This window comes from Bubalus kerabau, chromosome 13 (assembly GCF_029407905.1).
Source record: "Bubalus kerabau isolate K-KA32 ecotype Philippines breed swamp buffalo chromosome 13, PCC_UOA_SB_1v2, whole genome shotgun sequence".
NCBI classification, from domain to species: Eukaryota; Metazoa; Chordata; class Mammalia; order Artiodactyla; family Bovidae; genus Bubalus; species Bubalus kerabau.
The window spans coordinates 73,832,689-73,847,820 of record NC_073636.1 but is presented as its reverse complement, the minus strand read 5'-3'; the positions used below and the strand labels follow the sequence as shown (position 1 = coordinate 73,847,820).

The 15,132-nt window shown below is 43.3% G+C and overlaps 1 protein-coding gene across 1 annotated transcript in view; it reads right to left on the bottom strand.

The window, feature by feature from the left end:
- Positions 1 to 474: 474 nt before the first annotated feature.
- Positions 475 to 15,132, bottom strand: part of YWHAB (tyrosine 3-monooxygenase/tryptophan 5-monooxygenase activation protein beta) — a 22,095-nt gene continuing 7,437 nt past the window's right edge. The window contains exons 2-6 of the mRNA XM_055545092.1: positions 7,297 to 7,599; positions 5,001 to 5,124; positions 3,719 to 3,882; positions 2,715 to 2,810; positions 475 to 2,425 (exon numbers count right to left, since the gene is read on the bottom strand). Of these exons, the coding sequence (XP_055401067.1) occupies positions 2,369 to 2,425; positions 2,715 to 2,810; positions 3,719 to 3,882; positions 5,001 to 5,124; positions 7,297 to 7,596 (741 nt within the window). The 5' untranslated portion in view covers positions 7,597 to 7,599 and the 3' untranslated portion in view covers positions 475 to 2,368. The remainder of the gene's footprint in view (positions 2,426 to 2,714; positions 2,811 to 3,718; positions 3,883 to 5,000; positions 5,125 to 7,296; positions 7,600 to 15,132) is intronic.

The following is a 15,132-nucleotide window of genomic DNA, read 5'->3' as shown; positions in this document are numbered from 1 at the left end:
GGCTCGAAAGGATGAAATGAAGCTGCTGCCTCCTTTTAAAGAGTGAAAAGTGAGAGTCGCTCACTCGTGTCCAACTCTTTGCAACCCCATGGACTATACAGTCCGTGGAATTCTCAGGCCACAATACTGGAGTGGGTAGCCTTTCCCTTCTCCAGGGGATCTTCCCAACCCAGGGATCGAACCCAGGTCTCCCGCATTGCAGGTGGATTCTTTACCAGCTGAGCCACCAGGGAACCCCAAGAACACTGGAGTGGGTAGCCTATCCCTTCTCCGGCAGATCTTCCTGACCCAGGAATTGAACCGGGGTCTCCAGCATTGCAGGCAGATTCTTTACCAACTGGGCTATCTGGCTCAAAAGGATGAAATGAAGCTGCTGCCTCCTTTTGAAGAGCAGAGCCCCAAATCAGTGCGCTCAGAAGTTAGCTAGTTCTGGTGGTGATACAGGTGACGCCACATAACAGTGCATCAGCCAACTAACTGATAAAATTTTTTATTTCACTTTTGAGTTTTTACACTTTTCCTGATTATTCCGTGTAAGGTGGAAACTAGAACTGTTTAAAAGACATACACAAATCTAGTACATCAGTAACCGGGGTTTTTTCTTTTTTGCTATACTATTTTCACAACCACGGGTGTGCTTGCTAGGCAATATAACCATCACAGAAGCAAACGTGAGGCAGAATACTGGTGAGGAAAAACAAAGCGAGAGAGAGCTACCAGATATACAGACAGGCTCGTTCCACATTCACTACTGCATTTTCAAGCGGCAAGTATTAACTGCACATTTTTGTTCAGCTAGAAAGGAGAGAGGTTTTTTTTTTTTCTTTTTTTCCTTTTGGTTTTTTGAAATCAGTGCATGAATATTTCTTATTTCAGCAGATGGACAAACAGATGGGACACTACAGCTACGTGGAATGTTCGGGGAGGAAGGTGGAGACTGAGACTGGTAGGCCGGGCTATTCCTGACTCTCCCCATCGCAGTGTTCATGCAACTTCCCTGACATTTGTCTGTGAACTTGATGGGATGGGTACCCTTGGGAGAGCTGGTGACAGGTGCTAACAAGCATTATCAGGGTTGGCTGCAATATAAAGAGAAACCATGGATATTTAAAAATACTTTTTGGAGTCAGATCTTGGTGTGACTGAAGAGCAACCACCGTGCTGAGAACTGGAGGAAGACAGAGCTGAAATGTGGGAAGCTCTTTTCAACTCTCTGAAGCAACACTGGCTCACCAAAGTGCTCGCCAACATCCCTCACCCCCTTGTGGACCCCCTGTCCCTGCCCATCTAGTACTAAACCATGAACAAAAGGCATAGAGAGAGAGAATGCACAAAGAAAAAAATGTAAGGAAGCAGAAGGACAGAAATTTAGAGAAGACTAAAGTCAACAGTCAAAAAGGACTGTGGGAGAGAATGTTTAGATTTCAAAATTTTAAAGCCCCGAGCTAGGAAGAACCCAAACACTGAGTACTTACTCCTCAAGTGAAAGACAATCTCTCTGCAGAGCATTATTCTTAAAGGTATTACCCAGGAAACAGATAAGGCCATTCATAAGATACACGGCTTTTTTTTTTTTCCATCTTGAGCTCATGGTTACAGGGAAAACAGATCCCACTTCCTAAGCACAAGCTGCCAATCACTAACACGCTGCTCTAGGGGAAGGGGCTGGAGTCACAGGCGGTCTGTGAGCAGTGGACCTTTGCATGCTGTCATAACCCAGTTATCTGCCACCAAGAATGTTCATTTCTGGCTTCGAGTTTCCTTGGAGGAAGACACTGTGGCCGTCTATGGTCATGAGCTTTTCAGTGGCAACAAGCCCCAACATACCAAGTGTCTAAAAGCCCTGATCAGAATGGGCAGAATCACTAGAAATTACTGTAAAACTCGAATGCCAAATGAGAGGTGACCCACTCCAAGTCCCAGTGTCACAACAGAATCTATAACTTTCTGTACAACTTTACAATGGAACTGTATTCCAGGGACAACTGTTTTGAATCAAATTTAACTTTCCAAAAAGTTACACATAATTCAGGTCTATTTTTTTTTTTTCTACCAGTAAGAGTTCTGCTAAATTACAAAACCCCATAATCACAGTGTTCAGTTTTTGTTTTTTTTGTTTTTTTTAAATGAAACACACAGTAATCCTGTCAATGTTAATCAAAATCAAAACTTCAGAATGCCGTGGCATTTATGTGACCAATCTGAATTTTAGATACAAATACCAGCTGTTCATCCCATGGACCATTTTTGCTAGGCTGAGGCTGTGAAAAATTGAAAGTCGACGTACGTTTCTTTTTTTTTATCGCACAAAGGGATATATGTGGAGGGTACAGAGTGCCACTCAAGAGATCACAAAGCACGGTAGATATTAGTTCTCTCCCTCCCCAGCATCTCCTTCGTCTCCCTGGTTTTCCGACGTCCACAGCTGCAAGAGAAAAACAGAGCTATAAACAAAGTAGGGCTCTTAGAATGTTCCGCGGGGAGGTGGCCCACTCTGTATCACCTCATCTCAACTGCTTATAATTCTTCTCATATGACTGCAGACAGTGATGGCAAAGGTCAAAATTTCAGCAGGTGCTTATAATCAATTAAAAAAATTAATTACACGTACAGGGCACAAATCCTGTCCTGAGTCTCAGGCTAGGAGGCAGAAGAACAGGAACAAGCCATAAGCCCCACCCGCCGGAAGCAGTCACGGAATGGGCAGTACTTACAGTGAGATTGTCCCTAAGCAGCTGCATAATCAGGGTGCTGTCTTTGTAAGACTCTTCATTCAGTGTGTCCAATTCAGCAATCGCCTCATCAAACGCCTGAAACAAAGAGCCTTTAGCTAAGATGTCACAGGTTCCTTGGAACTAGTTTAGCCCCGTTTTCTTCCTGCTACCATTTTTCTTCCTGTACAGTATTCTCGGGGAACCTAGGTTATTGTTACCTTGCTTGCTAATCCTGTCAGTAAACATGTGATACTGGCTTCTAAAGCATCAACCAACCATGACAAAAATTCCTAGCTAAGAACTTTACCTATCAAGTCAACAAGTATTACTCATCCTAAAGGAATTCACATGATATTTGAATTACCAAAGACATTTCTAGTAATCCCTCCCCCTTTTTCATTAAGCAGAAAAACAAAAGGTTTAGATACAGGAGATAAATGGAGACTAGAAGTTCACATCACTAAATCCGAACTTCAATTAAGTGATGGAACTCTGGGCATTTATTTCACAGTTTTTACCAATTAAAAAAATGTTCAAGGACTGTGCATATTGAAAGATGACAAAAACACGTAGAAAAGGCAGTTTTCTACCCAAAGAAGACAAGACGTAATTCAGGACACAAAGAAACAAGATCTGACTTCCTTCTCTACACCTCCTGCCATAACCTCCAGCCTCAGTACAAAGACGACACTGAGGAGCCGAGGTCTACAGCCCAGAGCGTGATGAGAGCAACAAGCTGCCTCCTCCCTGGACTGTCTACAACCTCACCCCGAAAGAGAAACCGAACTCAAATGCCAATCAGCATAGGCTCTGAGAAGTCGTCAAGAAGTAACAGATCTGTACTGACTCCATAAAACATGGAGTCAATACAGATGGGTTTCTCCTACCCCCAGAAAAATCTTCACAAATAAGTCCAAAACAATGAGTTACGTTCGGGTAATTTTAAAACAAGGTTCTAGACATGAGCATTTTTACTCTCAGAAACCCCAGAAGGTCTTTCTCACCGTTTTTGCCAGGCTGCAAGCCTTTTCAGGCGAGTTTAGAATCTCATAATAAAAGACGGAGAAATTAAGTGCCAGCCCCAGTCGAATGGGGTGTGTAGGCTGCATTTCTTTCTTGCTAATTTCAAATGCTTCTTGGTAAGCCTGCTGGGAGTTCGACACAGTGGCTATAAGAAAGAGAAAAAACATGAAAGGGTGGGTCTTACGTAAGGTTGTATTGTACGCTGGATCCACTACCAAATTATTTTGCCAAACTCGGCTGGAGCAAATGTGCTATCAAATGTCTCTACTATCCGATTAATAATCATCTGTTAAACATGTACTCTAATCTGAGTACTGTATGAAATGCTTTGAGGGAAAACAAAGACAATGATGACAAAGTCTACAAAAGCAGTTAGGAAATACAGGAATAACCCTGAACAAGATGGAACACGGAAAGCAATGTGCTCTAATGGAAAGACTGTGGACTTCAGAGTCAAGACGCAAAACTGGAATGAATTCCGAACTCTTAATTGTGTGGTTGGGACTGAGTGGAAACCTCTGTGAGTCCTGGTGTCCTTAACAGAAAAAAAGGACAGAAGACTCCCACCTACATTCCTCGAGTCGTGTGAGAAATAAAGGACACGCACAGGAGGCACTTAACAAAGCGGAGCCACAACCACCCTTACACTAACACACGTATATGACAAAAGAAACGCATCTCTCTTCACCATGGCAGTTTTACTCTATCAAACATTTTAAAGTTTCACACCTAAGACAGCTACCAAAAAATCCTTAAAATAAAGATCTTTTTCAATGCACTACTGCACCAGACTTTTAATACCCCCATACTTGTCCCTTAGATGTATCTGTCAACCCCATGACCCTGTTCAGGAGCTTCCCAGGTGTAGTAAAGAACTACACTTCCCACTAGTAGTAAGAACCTCCCTGCTAATTAATGCAGGAGACACAAGAGAGCCACGTTCGATCCCTAGGTCAGGAAGATCCCCTGGAGGAGGAAATGGCAACCCACTCCAGTATTCTTGCCTGAAAAATCCCATGGACAGAGGAGCCTGGCAGGCTACAGTCCATGGCGTCACAAAGAGTCAGACATGACAGAGCAACTGAGTACACACACACAGCACGTATGACCCTGTTTGTCACTGGTCAGCACAATGCTGTGGTCTTTAAATTCTGACTACAGACCAAGCAAAAACTCAAAATTATTATGAAGACGGTCTCTACTACTGGTCCAATTCCTCAAAAAAAAGAGAAGACAGAAAGAAAAGGAAAAAAAGTTACTTACTTTGTTTATTGTCTCCAGAAGCCACCTCAGAAAGATATCTAAAATAATCGCCTTTCATTTTCAAGTAGAACACCTTACTTTCTGGTTGTGTAGCATTGGGAATAAGGTATTTATCCAACAGCTCCTAAAAAATGATCCACATTCTGTTAAGAATCTGGAAATATTACTTACAAGATGTTAAAACTATGTTTGAGATTTGAGATACTACCACTTCTAAATAATTGGGGGGGTGGTGATTGTAAAATACATGATTTTCATCCAAAGTTTTTAAACAGTTTTTAGCCCAGGTCATAACAGATGCCAGTATCCGTTAAAATCCACTTTGACGGTCCAGTAAAGGGTTAAAGTACAGCCATACAATGGCATGCTACACAGGCATTAAAAATGATGATGCAGAACCACACTGATTATGTGGAAAGGCTCTCCAAAAGAAGTCTGAGTGGGTAAAAACAAAAACGGATAATAAATACCAAGTGAATCCTATTTTAATATTAAAACAGATATATGCACATGCATATAAATACCTAAGGGAAAAATCTAGAAGGATATTTATCAAGATGTTAACAATGGTTCTCTAGGTAATAGTATTTTAGAAGTGATTTTTTAATTTTCTTATTTATACTCTTCTGCCTTGTGCTTTAAAAAAAAAAATCGTATTAATTCTGTAATTAAAGAAAAAAAAATCTTTCCACTTCAGAAAAAAAAGGGTGATAGTAGGGAGAAATTCCAAGAACTAACTTTAGAATCGCTCAGACCTGGGTAAAAATCCCTCCTCCGCTGCTCACCATCTGTATGACCCTGGACAAAGGACCTGATCGCCCTGATCCTGTCTCCTCAGCTACACAAGGGAAGCCCAACAGCCATCTCCTAGTGCAGTTACGAGGATAAATGAGCCAATGTTCACAGAGTGCTTAAGACGCCGCCTGGCACTAGTAAGCACTCCAAAAGTAGCTAAGACTATTATTAATAATAAATTCCTTTAAACATTTATGCTTACAACAAAAGCAGTTGTGAAGGAGTCCACGCTTCGTATACAGAGCAATATTTTCGAAGAGTTGTTTTAGAATGTGGCATCCTGAAAAACTGGTTAAGAGGCAGTAAGTACCATGCTTTTCTTCACATTCTTTCAGATGCTCGTAAAAGCTGGTCTACCGTTCAGGAATTAGGGAACTTTCTTGCCTTGGGAGTGCATGCCATACTTCATCTGAGTACCAGATGTACCTAACATTCGGGAATTAGCGCACCATTAACAAACCCCCAAATGACCAACAGGCAACAAATTTAGCCACTCTTACACCACGAGTCTAACAAAAAAAAAAAATTAAACAGCAGCTTGATGCAAAAGCTTAGCAGTAAGGGGGACCGAATCAATCAAAGTGAGAGGATGCGGGGGGCAGGGGGTAGTCGTTTTAACAATCTGTGCAGACAGATAGGGTGCGACTCCTTATGGGTTACGCATGAGGAGTCCTGCCTGATGGCTAACAAGCTCTGTACTGATTTTCAAAAGAAAGGTGTCAAGGGCAGTAACTCGGAAAGGTAGCCAGCAGGGGAGCAGGTAGATCCACAAGTGTGAATCCCTTTTCCCTTCAAAGCAGCCCTCACCACTCATTTTTACCTGATTTCACCTGGAAGAAAAAGAAAGTTCCCAGTGGGCTCAGGACGTGAAGGAAAGACAGGCCCTCCCACCCACCCCCAGGTGATGGCTCAAGGGAAAGCAGCGAGGAATCAGTGGTCCAACTCAGGTTCATATGAACCACGGCAAGGGAAAATCCCCATACCACCTGTGATTTGCCTTTGGAACGAAGGCCCAAACTGATGGACAGGGCTAACTTACAAAATTACCATTGTGCAGGGACCAGGGAGCAGCTGAGAGATAGGTCAGCTTTTGGCTCCACTCTCCCCTCCTGGAGAGGACACCGCCGTCAGACTAACACAGAGAACAGCCTCTCTGCCCTCAATTTCGATAGGTGCTTGCACCTATCGAAAATGCTGCCTCTCTGCCCTCAATTTCTAAAGAAAAGATGGAGGGATGTTGAGCAAACGTTCCCGTTTTCCAGAGTTCTTTGGAAGAGAGAGGAAAATATCTCACAAGTGACGAGCAACCTCTGATCAGGTTAGGAGCTGAGGGGAAAAAAAAAAAAATCACATCGTGTGCTTAAAACTTAGTCGCAAATGGTTTGCAGCTCCCAGTACATTCAGACACCTTTCTCTCAAGAGCTGTTTGAGAGCTGGCATTTGTTCATGAAATGAATACTATTAGGAGGTGTTCTTTGGAATAGGAACACTGGCCTCTTACCAGCACGTCATTGCAGATGTCCTGCAGCTCAGCCTCGATCTTCTCGCGGTACTCTTTGCCCATCTGCTGCTTCTTCTCGTTCCTCTCAGTTTTCTGTTCGATGCTGGAGATGACACGCCAGGACGAACGGCGGGCGCCGACCACATTCTTGTAGGCAACGGACAGCAGGTTTCTCTCCTCGTTGGAGAGCTCGTGCCCCTGCTCCGTGACCGCCTTCATGGCCGCAGCCATGTCATCGTAGCGCTCGGCCTGCTCAGCGAGCTTGGCTTTCTGTACCAGCTCACTTTTATCCATGGTCATTCCCTAAAACGAGAAGGAGAGAGAAAGTGAACATCAGGCTTTAAGGCCCAGGAGGCGCATATGTGCCAATCTCCTTCCAACCCATCTGGGAGGAAACACAGCTAAATGGGAAATGTCTATTTCCAAATGTCTCCGGTAATACTGAGCAGGAGCACCCACCGGGTTAGGAACTTCGCTGCTGCTAAGTCACGTCAGTCATGTCTGACTCTGTGTGACACCATAGACGGCAGCCCACTGGGCTTCCCCGTCCCTGGGATTCTCCAGGCAAGAACACTGGAGTGGGTTGCCATTTCCTTCTCCAATGCATGAAAGTGAAAAGTGAAAGTGAAGTTGCTCAGTCGTGTCCGACTCTTAGCGACCCCATGGACTGCAGCCTACCAGGCTCCTCCGTCCATGGGATTTTCCAGGCAAGAGTACTGGAGTGGGGTGCCATTGCCTTCTCAGGGAACTTTGCTAAAAAGGTGTTTTTACTTTTTAGCCATTTAACCTTCGCAGCAGTCCTACAGGTAGATTTGTTTCCAATACTCCCTTCCCCCTCCACGAGGTGAAGAAGTGGAGGTTCAGAGGCGCCAACTGCTATGTCCAGGGCAGCACAGCCAGGAGAGAGCAGAGAGCCAGAACTCAAACGCACATCTGTCTCTTAAGCTGTTTTCCTCCACTTTCCTAATCTGCCTCCTCAATGCCAGAGATGGCTCAATTCTTTAGAAGCTTATGTTAAACACACAGCCTTTTCTTCTTTCAAGAAATATCTGGAATATCTGGTTTTCACCAAATCTGTTTTTCCCCATACTACAGGGAAAAACACCATGCGATGATTGTTTCATCAACCTTAAAGCAAAAGATAGGACTTTCACTGTTATATTTGGCAGTGCCCATCAAGTGGTAGGTACCTTAAACATACGAGCCATTTTTAGCCCATCTTCTGCAAAGTGCTAACTTTGGTCCAAGGACACACTGTCCACGAGAGCAGATTTGGCTCAACCTTGCACCAGCTCAGCTACTTACAGAAACACAACCTTGGTCAAATCACTCAGCTTCTGAGAACTTCCGTTTGCTAACTGGAGAGGAAGAACACTGCCAATTCTCTGGGGGCCGCTGTGAGGCGCAAGTGGCCTCACCTGTGTGAAGGCACCGTGGAACGCCCAGGGCAGCGGTCCCCAACCTTTCTGGCACCGGGAACTGATTTCGCGGAAGACAATTTCCCCACCAGCCGGGGGTGGGGGTGGGATGGTTTCAAGATGATCCAAGCACATCACGGTTATCGTGCACTCTATTTCTAACCTGACGCCACTGCTGATCTGACAGGAGGCCCCAGTCCACGGCCTGGAGGTCAGGGACCCCTGGTCGAGAGCATTATATACAAATACCAGGCACTGACTCTGTACACGGTATAGACTGTGAGAAACCTGGGTGTATTCACCAAGACGCACAGCAACGAGCTGTGAACCGTAATTGAGTTTGTTTAAAATTTTTCCTGAAACAGACAAAAATCTTGGTGATTTCAGCTTTTCATTTTCTCAAACCCTCTATACAGCAACCAGTGAATACCTCTTAAAATGATTCACCTCACCTCAGTCAATTCCCAATTACACTAATCACCATTACGGGAATTCCCTGGGGGCCCAGTGGTTAGGCCTCTGCTCTCTCATTGCCAAGGGCGTGGATTTGATCCCTGCTTGGGGAACTAAGATCCCGCAAGCCTCAAGGCAAGGCCAAAAAAAAAAAAAGGCAAAAATAGCCACCATTAATATAATGCAATAATTTTTGGATAACATGTAGCTAAAAAAAATATTAACCAATAAGAGATAGTTTTATGTACTGCTGGTTTAAATTTCAATTGTATTCACCTATGCCACAGTGTTAAAATACACTAATATCTTGAGGTGGAAAAAAAATAAAATACTACTTATAGTATTTTATAACAGTAGTGGGAATACCAGTATTTTTTAAACAAATGCTCTCATTACTTTATCCATCACATCACAAGACTCTGGTTTTGCCTTCACAGCCATTTTGTATTTTCAAGAGAGAAATTCTACAGGCAAGATTCTACCACATGAAAATGTCTTATTAAATGAAGGAAAATTTTAAGATACACCCTAAATCTAGACAATTTAGAGAGAGCTGGTACTCCAGTTCAGAATTGTGAGTTTTCTTCCCACCTCTTTTTATCGAAATCATATTAAGAGTTGTGTCCTTTGTAAGGCTTGCTGACTCGAATCTTACACTCTAAGGCAAGTCTCACCTTGACCTGTCTGACATCTTCACCCACATCACTAGAATGAGCCTACAGCAGAGATAATAATCCATCTGCTCACCTACATCTCCCAGCAACCCCTCTGCACTTAGGAGGGGTCATATAGTTCATTCTGTTCAGTAAGGATAAATGATGCTACTTCCAGGTGCTGAAACTGCAAAAAGCCACGCAAGGCTCTCTTCTCTTACAGCAGCCATGTCACCTAGACGGTGCTGTCACAGAACAGTCTCTACCGCCTGAGTGACCGAGTAGTGCAGAGACTCCTGCAGGCCCGCAGCACACACGCAGGGTGAAAAGGAAATGAACCCTTGTTGGCTGAGGCCATTTAGACACTGGGGCTGTTTGCTACGATAACACAACTTAGTCTACTCTGATACACGTGCATCACAGGTACACTAGTCATCTTCTTAAAATTACATACTTTCTCCATATAGCTTTCTTGATCATGGTATCTTTCTGACCAGGATACTATCTTCACCATTAGACAACCCTACTTGATGTTCCCTAAAGGTAAGAGGCAAAGGAAGCCAACTTTTAAGAACCTTTTTAGAAATTTTCCAGTCTGTAGACTAATTCAGTTAGAAGTTACTTAGTATATAAACAGCACCTGTGCAACTCTACCCAGGAACAATTCCAATTAATAACAGTCCTGGCCAAGGCCAATTCAAAGTGAAGCCATCCCATGGAGTTATTACAAAAGAGTAATAGAAAAATACAATTAGCACTGCTAAAGGATACTGTGAAACTCTTCGGCCTACTAGGCTTCTCAATTAAGGTCCCCTCACCCCCCACTTCTTCTCTTCCCAAACATTAAAAGTTCAACCATACCTCTCCAAAGAATCCTGACTACTCCCTGAGACCTCCCAAATGTACATGTCCTATTTCTCAAAATAAAATGTGGCCTTTCTGGTTTGGAGTCGACTATTTCAGGCTTCTTTGGGATCCCTGCAAGAGCTCTTAGAGATAGAGAACCATTATGATATGGTAAAATTGAATGCATGCCTTAAAAAATGTATCCATCTATTTAAAAATTTCTTACCTACAACCCCCGCCCCCAACTTACAACAAACAAAATCCATAGCTAAATGTCTGATGCCTACTGCTTACATAACTTGTGCTTATATAACAAGGATTGTGAAGCAGCTAGACCAATTTCAACAGGAAACAGGTTACACAACACCCAGCAGTTTGGAGGAAGGCAGCAGACAAGGGAGAAATGAAATTGCTCCTATTTGTACATCCTAATAAACCTCCTATATCCATCATCTTTCCCTAGTTCCACTGCCTTCAGTCTTCCATTTTCTTTAACCCCCTTCATATCTGCTATCAGACCCATTTTAAAGCTCTGATCAAGTCACTCTGCTCAAAATTCTTTAAAGTTCCCAACTATTGCCAGTAAAGTCAGACTGCCTCCCTTGTCAGTGTAGGCTTTCCAAGCTATCTTCCTAGACTTTTGCCCAAATAGGCCTTCTACACAGTAGGTGCTTCTGTCAAAATGGTTTTCTTCCACAGGCGTTTTGGTCTTTGCTCATCCAGCACTCCCTCTACCTGGAATAGCCTTTCCCATTTATTCTGCATTTAAAATTCTTCAGAGCATGGCTCAAATGACACCTCCTCCATGAAACATTTCTTAAGCTGCTTAACCTAAGCTGTCTAATAAGACTGCCCAGGCCACATGTTAAAATTGTACTGTTTTGGATATATGGAGTTAATTTTTTAAAATTACTGAAGTTAATTTCATCTTTCCCCCTCACATTTTACAGGTAGCTACCAGATAATTTTAAACTACATGGGACTCACATTCTATGTCTATTGGACAGCACTGCTCTAAGCTGAAAACAGTCTCACAAAGCATTTCATCCACACTTCTCTTTAATGTCTTATCACGTTTCTTCAGTACTAAAATTATTTGTCTACATCCCTTAAGTCCCCTCCCACACTACAAACCCCTTTAGGACACATCCCCCGCAGCACCTTGCGGAGAAGCAGCGTGAACAAATTTTCACTGAATGAACGAACAGATCCCAAAATGGCAAATCTGGTCGAGTTCTGTCTCTTCTCAAGTAATTCAAAGCACCTATTCTTCCCAAGCACATTAGATCTATATTACATCTGTACCTCACTCCACGTGCTTCTGACTCCAAAATCCCCCTCAGTCATGCCCCAACTCTTAAAAACTCGGAACAACATCTCAAGAACTTCTGATGACTCTCTTCTGGCTACTCCATCCAGCTGAAATTCTTACCTGGCTTGCAAAGTCCTTCATAACTTGGATCCTCTGTACCTGTTTTTCATCCACTGTTCTCCAACATGTACCTTTCTTGCAGGCTGGACATCACCAAATACCCTTAAATGTCAGGCTTAAACATGTCTGGAATTACTTCCTGCTGAGGCAAACTCTCTCCATCCATGTAGGGCTACAAAGCCTTCCCTGACTACCCTAGTCCCCACTGATCTACCCAGACTATGAATTCAAATACACCGTAGTCTCTTACATAGTCCAAGCTTCTCTAGCCTCCGTTCTATATATTCTACGGTCCAGGGGATGAGTGGTGGCCATGTACAGTGTGTCACATGTGTGTCTTCCGAAGGAAAGCTTCACATTTCTTTCTCATCTAACGCCTAAAACTCTGCCAAGTACAAAACTAATACTCAAGTATCAGTGAATTTTTTAAGCAAGTCATTACTGGGAGGCTACTTGTATGTGGTGTGAAGAGAGTCCTGTGTGAGAGCAGGGGCTGCCACACAGCCTTGTCAGTTCAATTCAGTCTCTCAGTCGTGTCCGACTCTGAGACCCCATGGACTGCAGCACGCCAGGCTTCCCTGTCCATCACCAACTCCTGGAGCTTGCTCAAACTCATGTCCATCGAATCAGTGATGCCATCCAACCATTTCCTTCTCTGTCATCCCCTTCTCCTGCCTTCAATCTTTCCCAGCATCAGGGTCTTTTCCAGTAAGTTTGTTCTTCACAACAGGTGGCCAAACTACTGGAGCTTCAGCATCAGTCTTTCCAATGAATATACAGGACTGATTTCCTTTAGGATCGACTAGGTTTGATCTCCTTGCCGTCCAAGGGACTCTCAAGAATCTTCTCCAACACCAAAGTTCAAAAGCATCAATTCTTCAGTGCTCAGCTTTCTTTATGGTCCAATTCTCACATCCATACATGACTACTGGAAAAAACATAACTTTGCCTAGATGGACCTTTGTCGGCAAAGTAATGTCTCTGCTTTTAAATATGCTATCTAAGTTGGTCATGGCTTTTCTTCCAAGGAGCAAGCATCTTTTAACTTCACAGCTGCAGTCACCATCTGCAGTGATTTTGGAGCCCAAGAAAATAAAGTCTGTTACTGTTTTCATTGTTTCCCCATCTATTTGCCATGAAGTGATGGGACCGGATGCCATGATCTTAGAATTTGAGTTTTAAGCCAGATTTTTCACTCTCCTTTCTCACTTTCATCAAGAGACTCTTTAGTTTCTCTTCGCTTTCTGCCTTAAGGGTGGTGTCATCCACATATCTGAGGTTACTGATATTTCTCCCAGCAATCTTGATTCCAGCTTGTGTTTCATCCAGCCCAGCGTTTCACATGATATACTCTGCAAATAAGTTATATAAGCAGGGTGACAATATATAGCCTGGATGGACTCCTTTCTCAACTTGGAACCAGTCCATTGATCCATGTCCAGTTCTAACTGTTGCTTCTTGACCGGCATGCAGATTTCTCAGGACACAGGTCAGGTGGTCTAGTATTCCCATTTCTTGAAGAATTTTACAGTTTGCTATGATCCACACAGTCAAAGGCTTTGGCATAGTCAATAAAGCAGAAATAGATGTTTTTCTGGAACTCTCTTGTTTTTTCTATGATCCAACGGATGTTAGCAATTTGATCTCTGGTTCCCCTGTCTTTTCTAAATCCAGCGTGAATATCTGGAAGTTCTCAGTTCATGTACTGTTGAAGCCTGGCTTGGAGAAATTTGAGCAAAACTCTGCTGGCGTGTGAGGTGTGTGCAACTGTGTGGTAGTTTGAACATTCTTTAGCATTGCCTTTCTTTGGGACTGGAATGAAAACTGACCTTTTCCAGTCCTGTGGCCACTGCTGAGTTTTCCAAATTTGACGGCATATTGAGTGCAGCACTTTTCACAGCATTATTTTTTAGGATTTGGAACAGCTCAACTAGAATTCCATCACCTCCACTAACTTTGTCCGTGGTAATGCTTCCTAAGGCGCATTTGACTTTGCATTCCAGGATGTCTGATTCTAGGTGAGTGATCACACCATCGTGGTTATCTTGGTCATTAAGATCTTTTTTGTACAGTTCTTCTGTGTATTCTTACCACCTCTTCTTAATATCTTCTGCTTCTGCTAGGTCCATACCATTTCTGTCCCTTATCATGCCCATCTTTGAATGAAACGTACATGGCCTTGTCAGCTCAGTCAAACTCAGTCTTCCAATTTCTGAACTGTTGCCCTAACAGCAGCTTCCTCAGCGCGGAACAGCTATGCCCGTGAAAAAGACAGACAAGGAATTAAATAAATGTGGAAATCTTTTAAAAAAAAGTACACAGGGCAAAACAAATTGGAAGTAGTGTGATTCCTCTAATAGTATCGATACATCGTTGTTGGCCCACAAATGTGAGCCTGGAATTTAAAAAAAGAAAAATAAAGGAGCCATGAGAAGGAAAAACAAGTCTAGATTAATCTCGTACAGGAAGAGAGTATGTTAAAATGTTCACATTCCTAGATAAGACTCCACCCTTCAATGTCCTGAAAAATGGGACACACTCGTTAACTGTAACACTTTCATTCATTAGTTCCTAATTTCCTTAGGAGGTGCCAGCGAAAGTGAAGTGAAGTTGCTCAGTCCTGTCTGACTCTTTGCGACCCCGTGGACTGTAGCCCACCAGGCTCCTCCATCCATGGAATTTTCCAGGCAGGAGTACTGGAGTGGGTTGCCATTTCTTGCTCCAGAGGATCTTCCCGACCCAAGGATCAAACCCGGGTCTCCCGCATTGCAAGCAGATGCTTTACCATCTGAGCCACCAGGGAATCCCAGGTGCCAGTAGTCATGGTTTATATATCAGGACCTACCATTCCCCGGGTGAGACTTTTGAATCAAGGACCCACCAAAGAAAACACTAGCAAGAGAGCATTTATTTGCTCCTAAAAAGCCTTAAAAGACCACAGTCTCATCAGGCCTGCCTGGCACTAAAGCAGAGTCAAGACACCAGAGTGGACAGAGGAAGCCTCTGACACATGTCAGAGCAGAGGTCTCAAGCA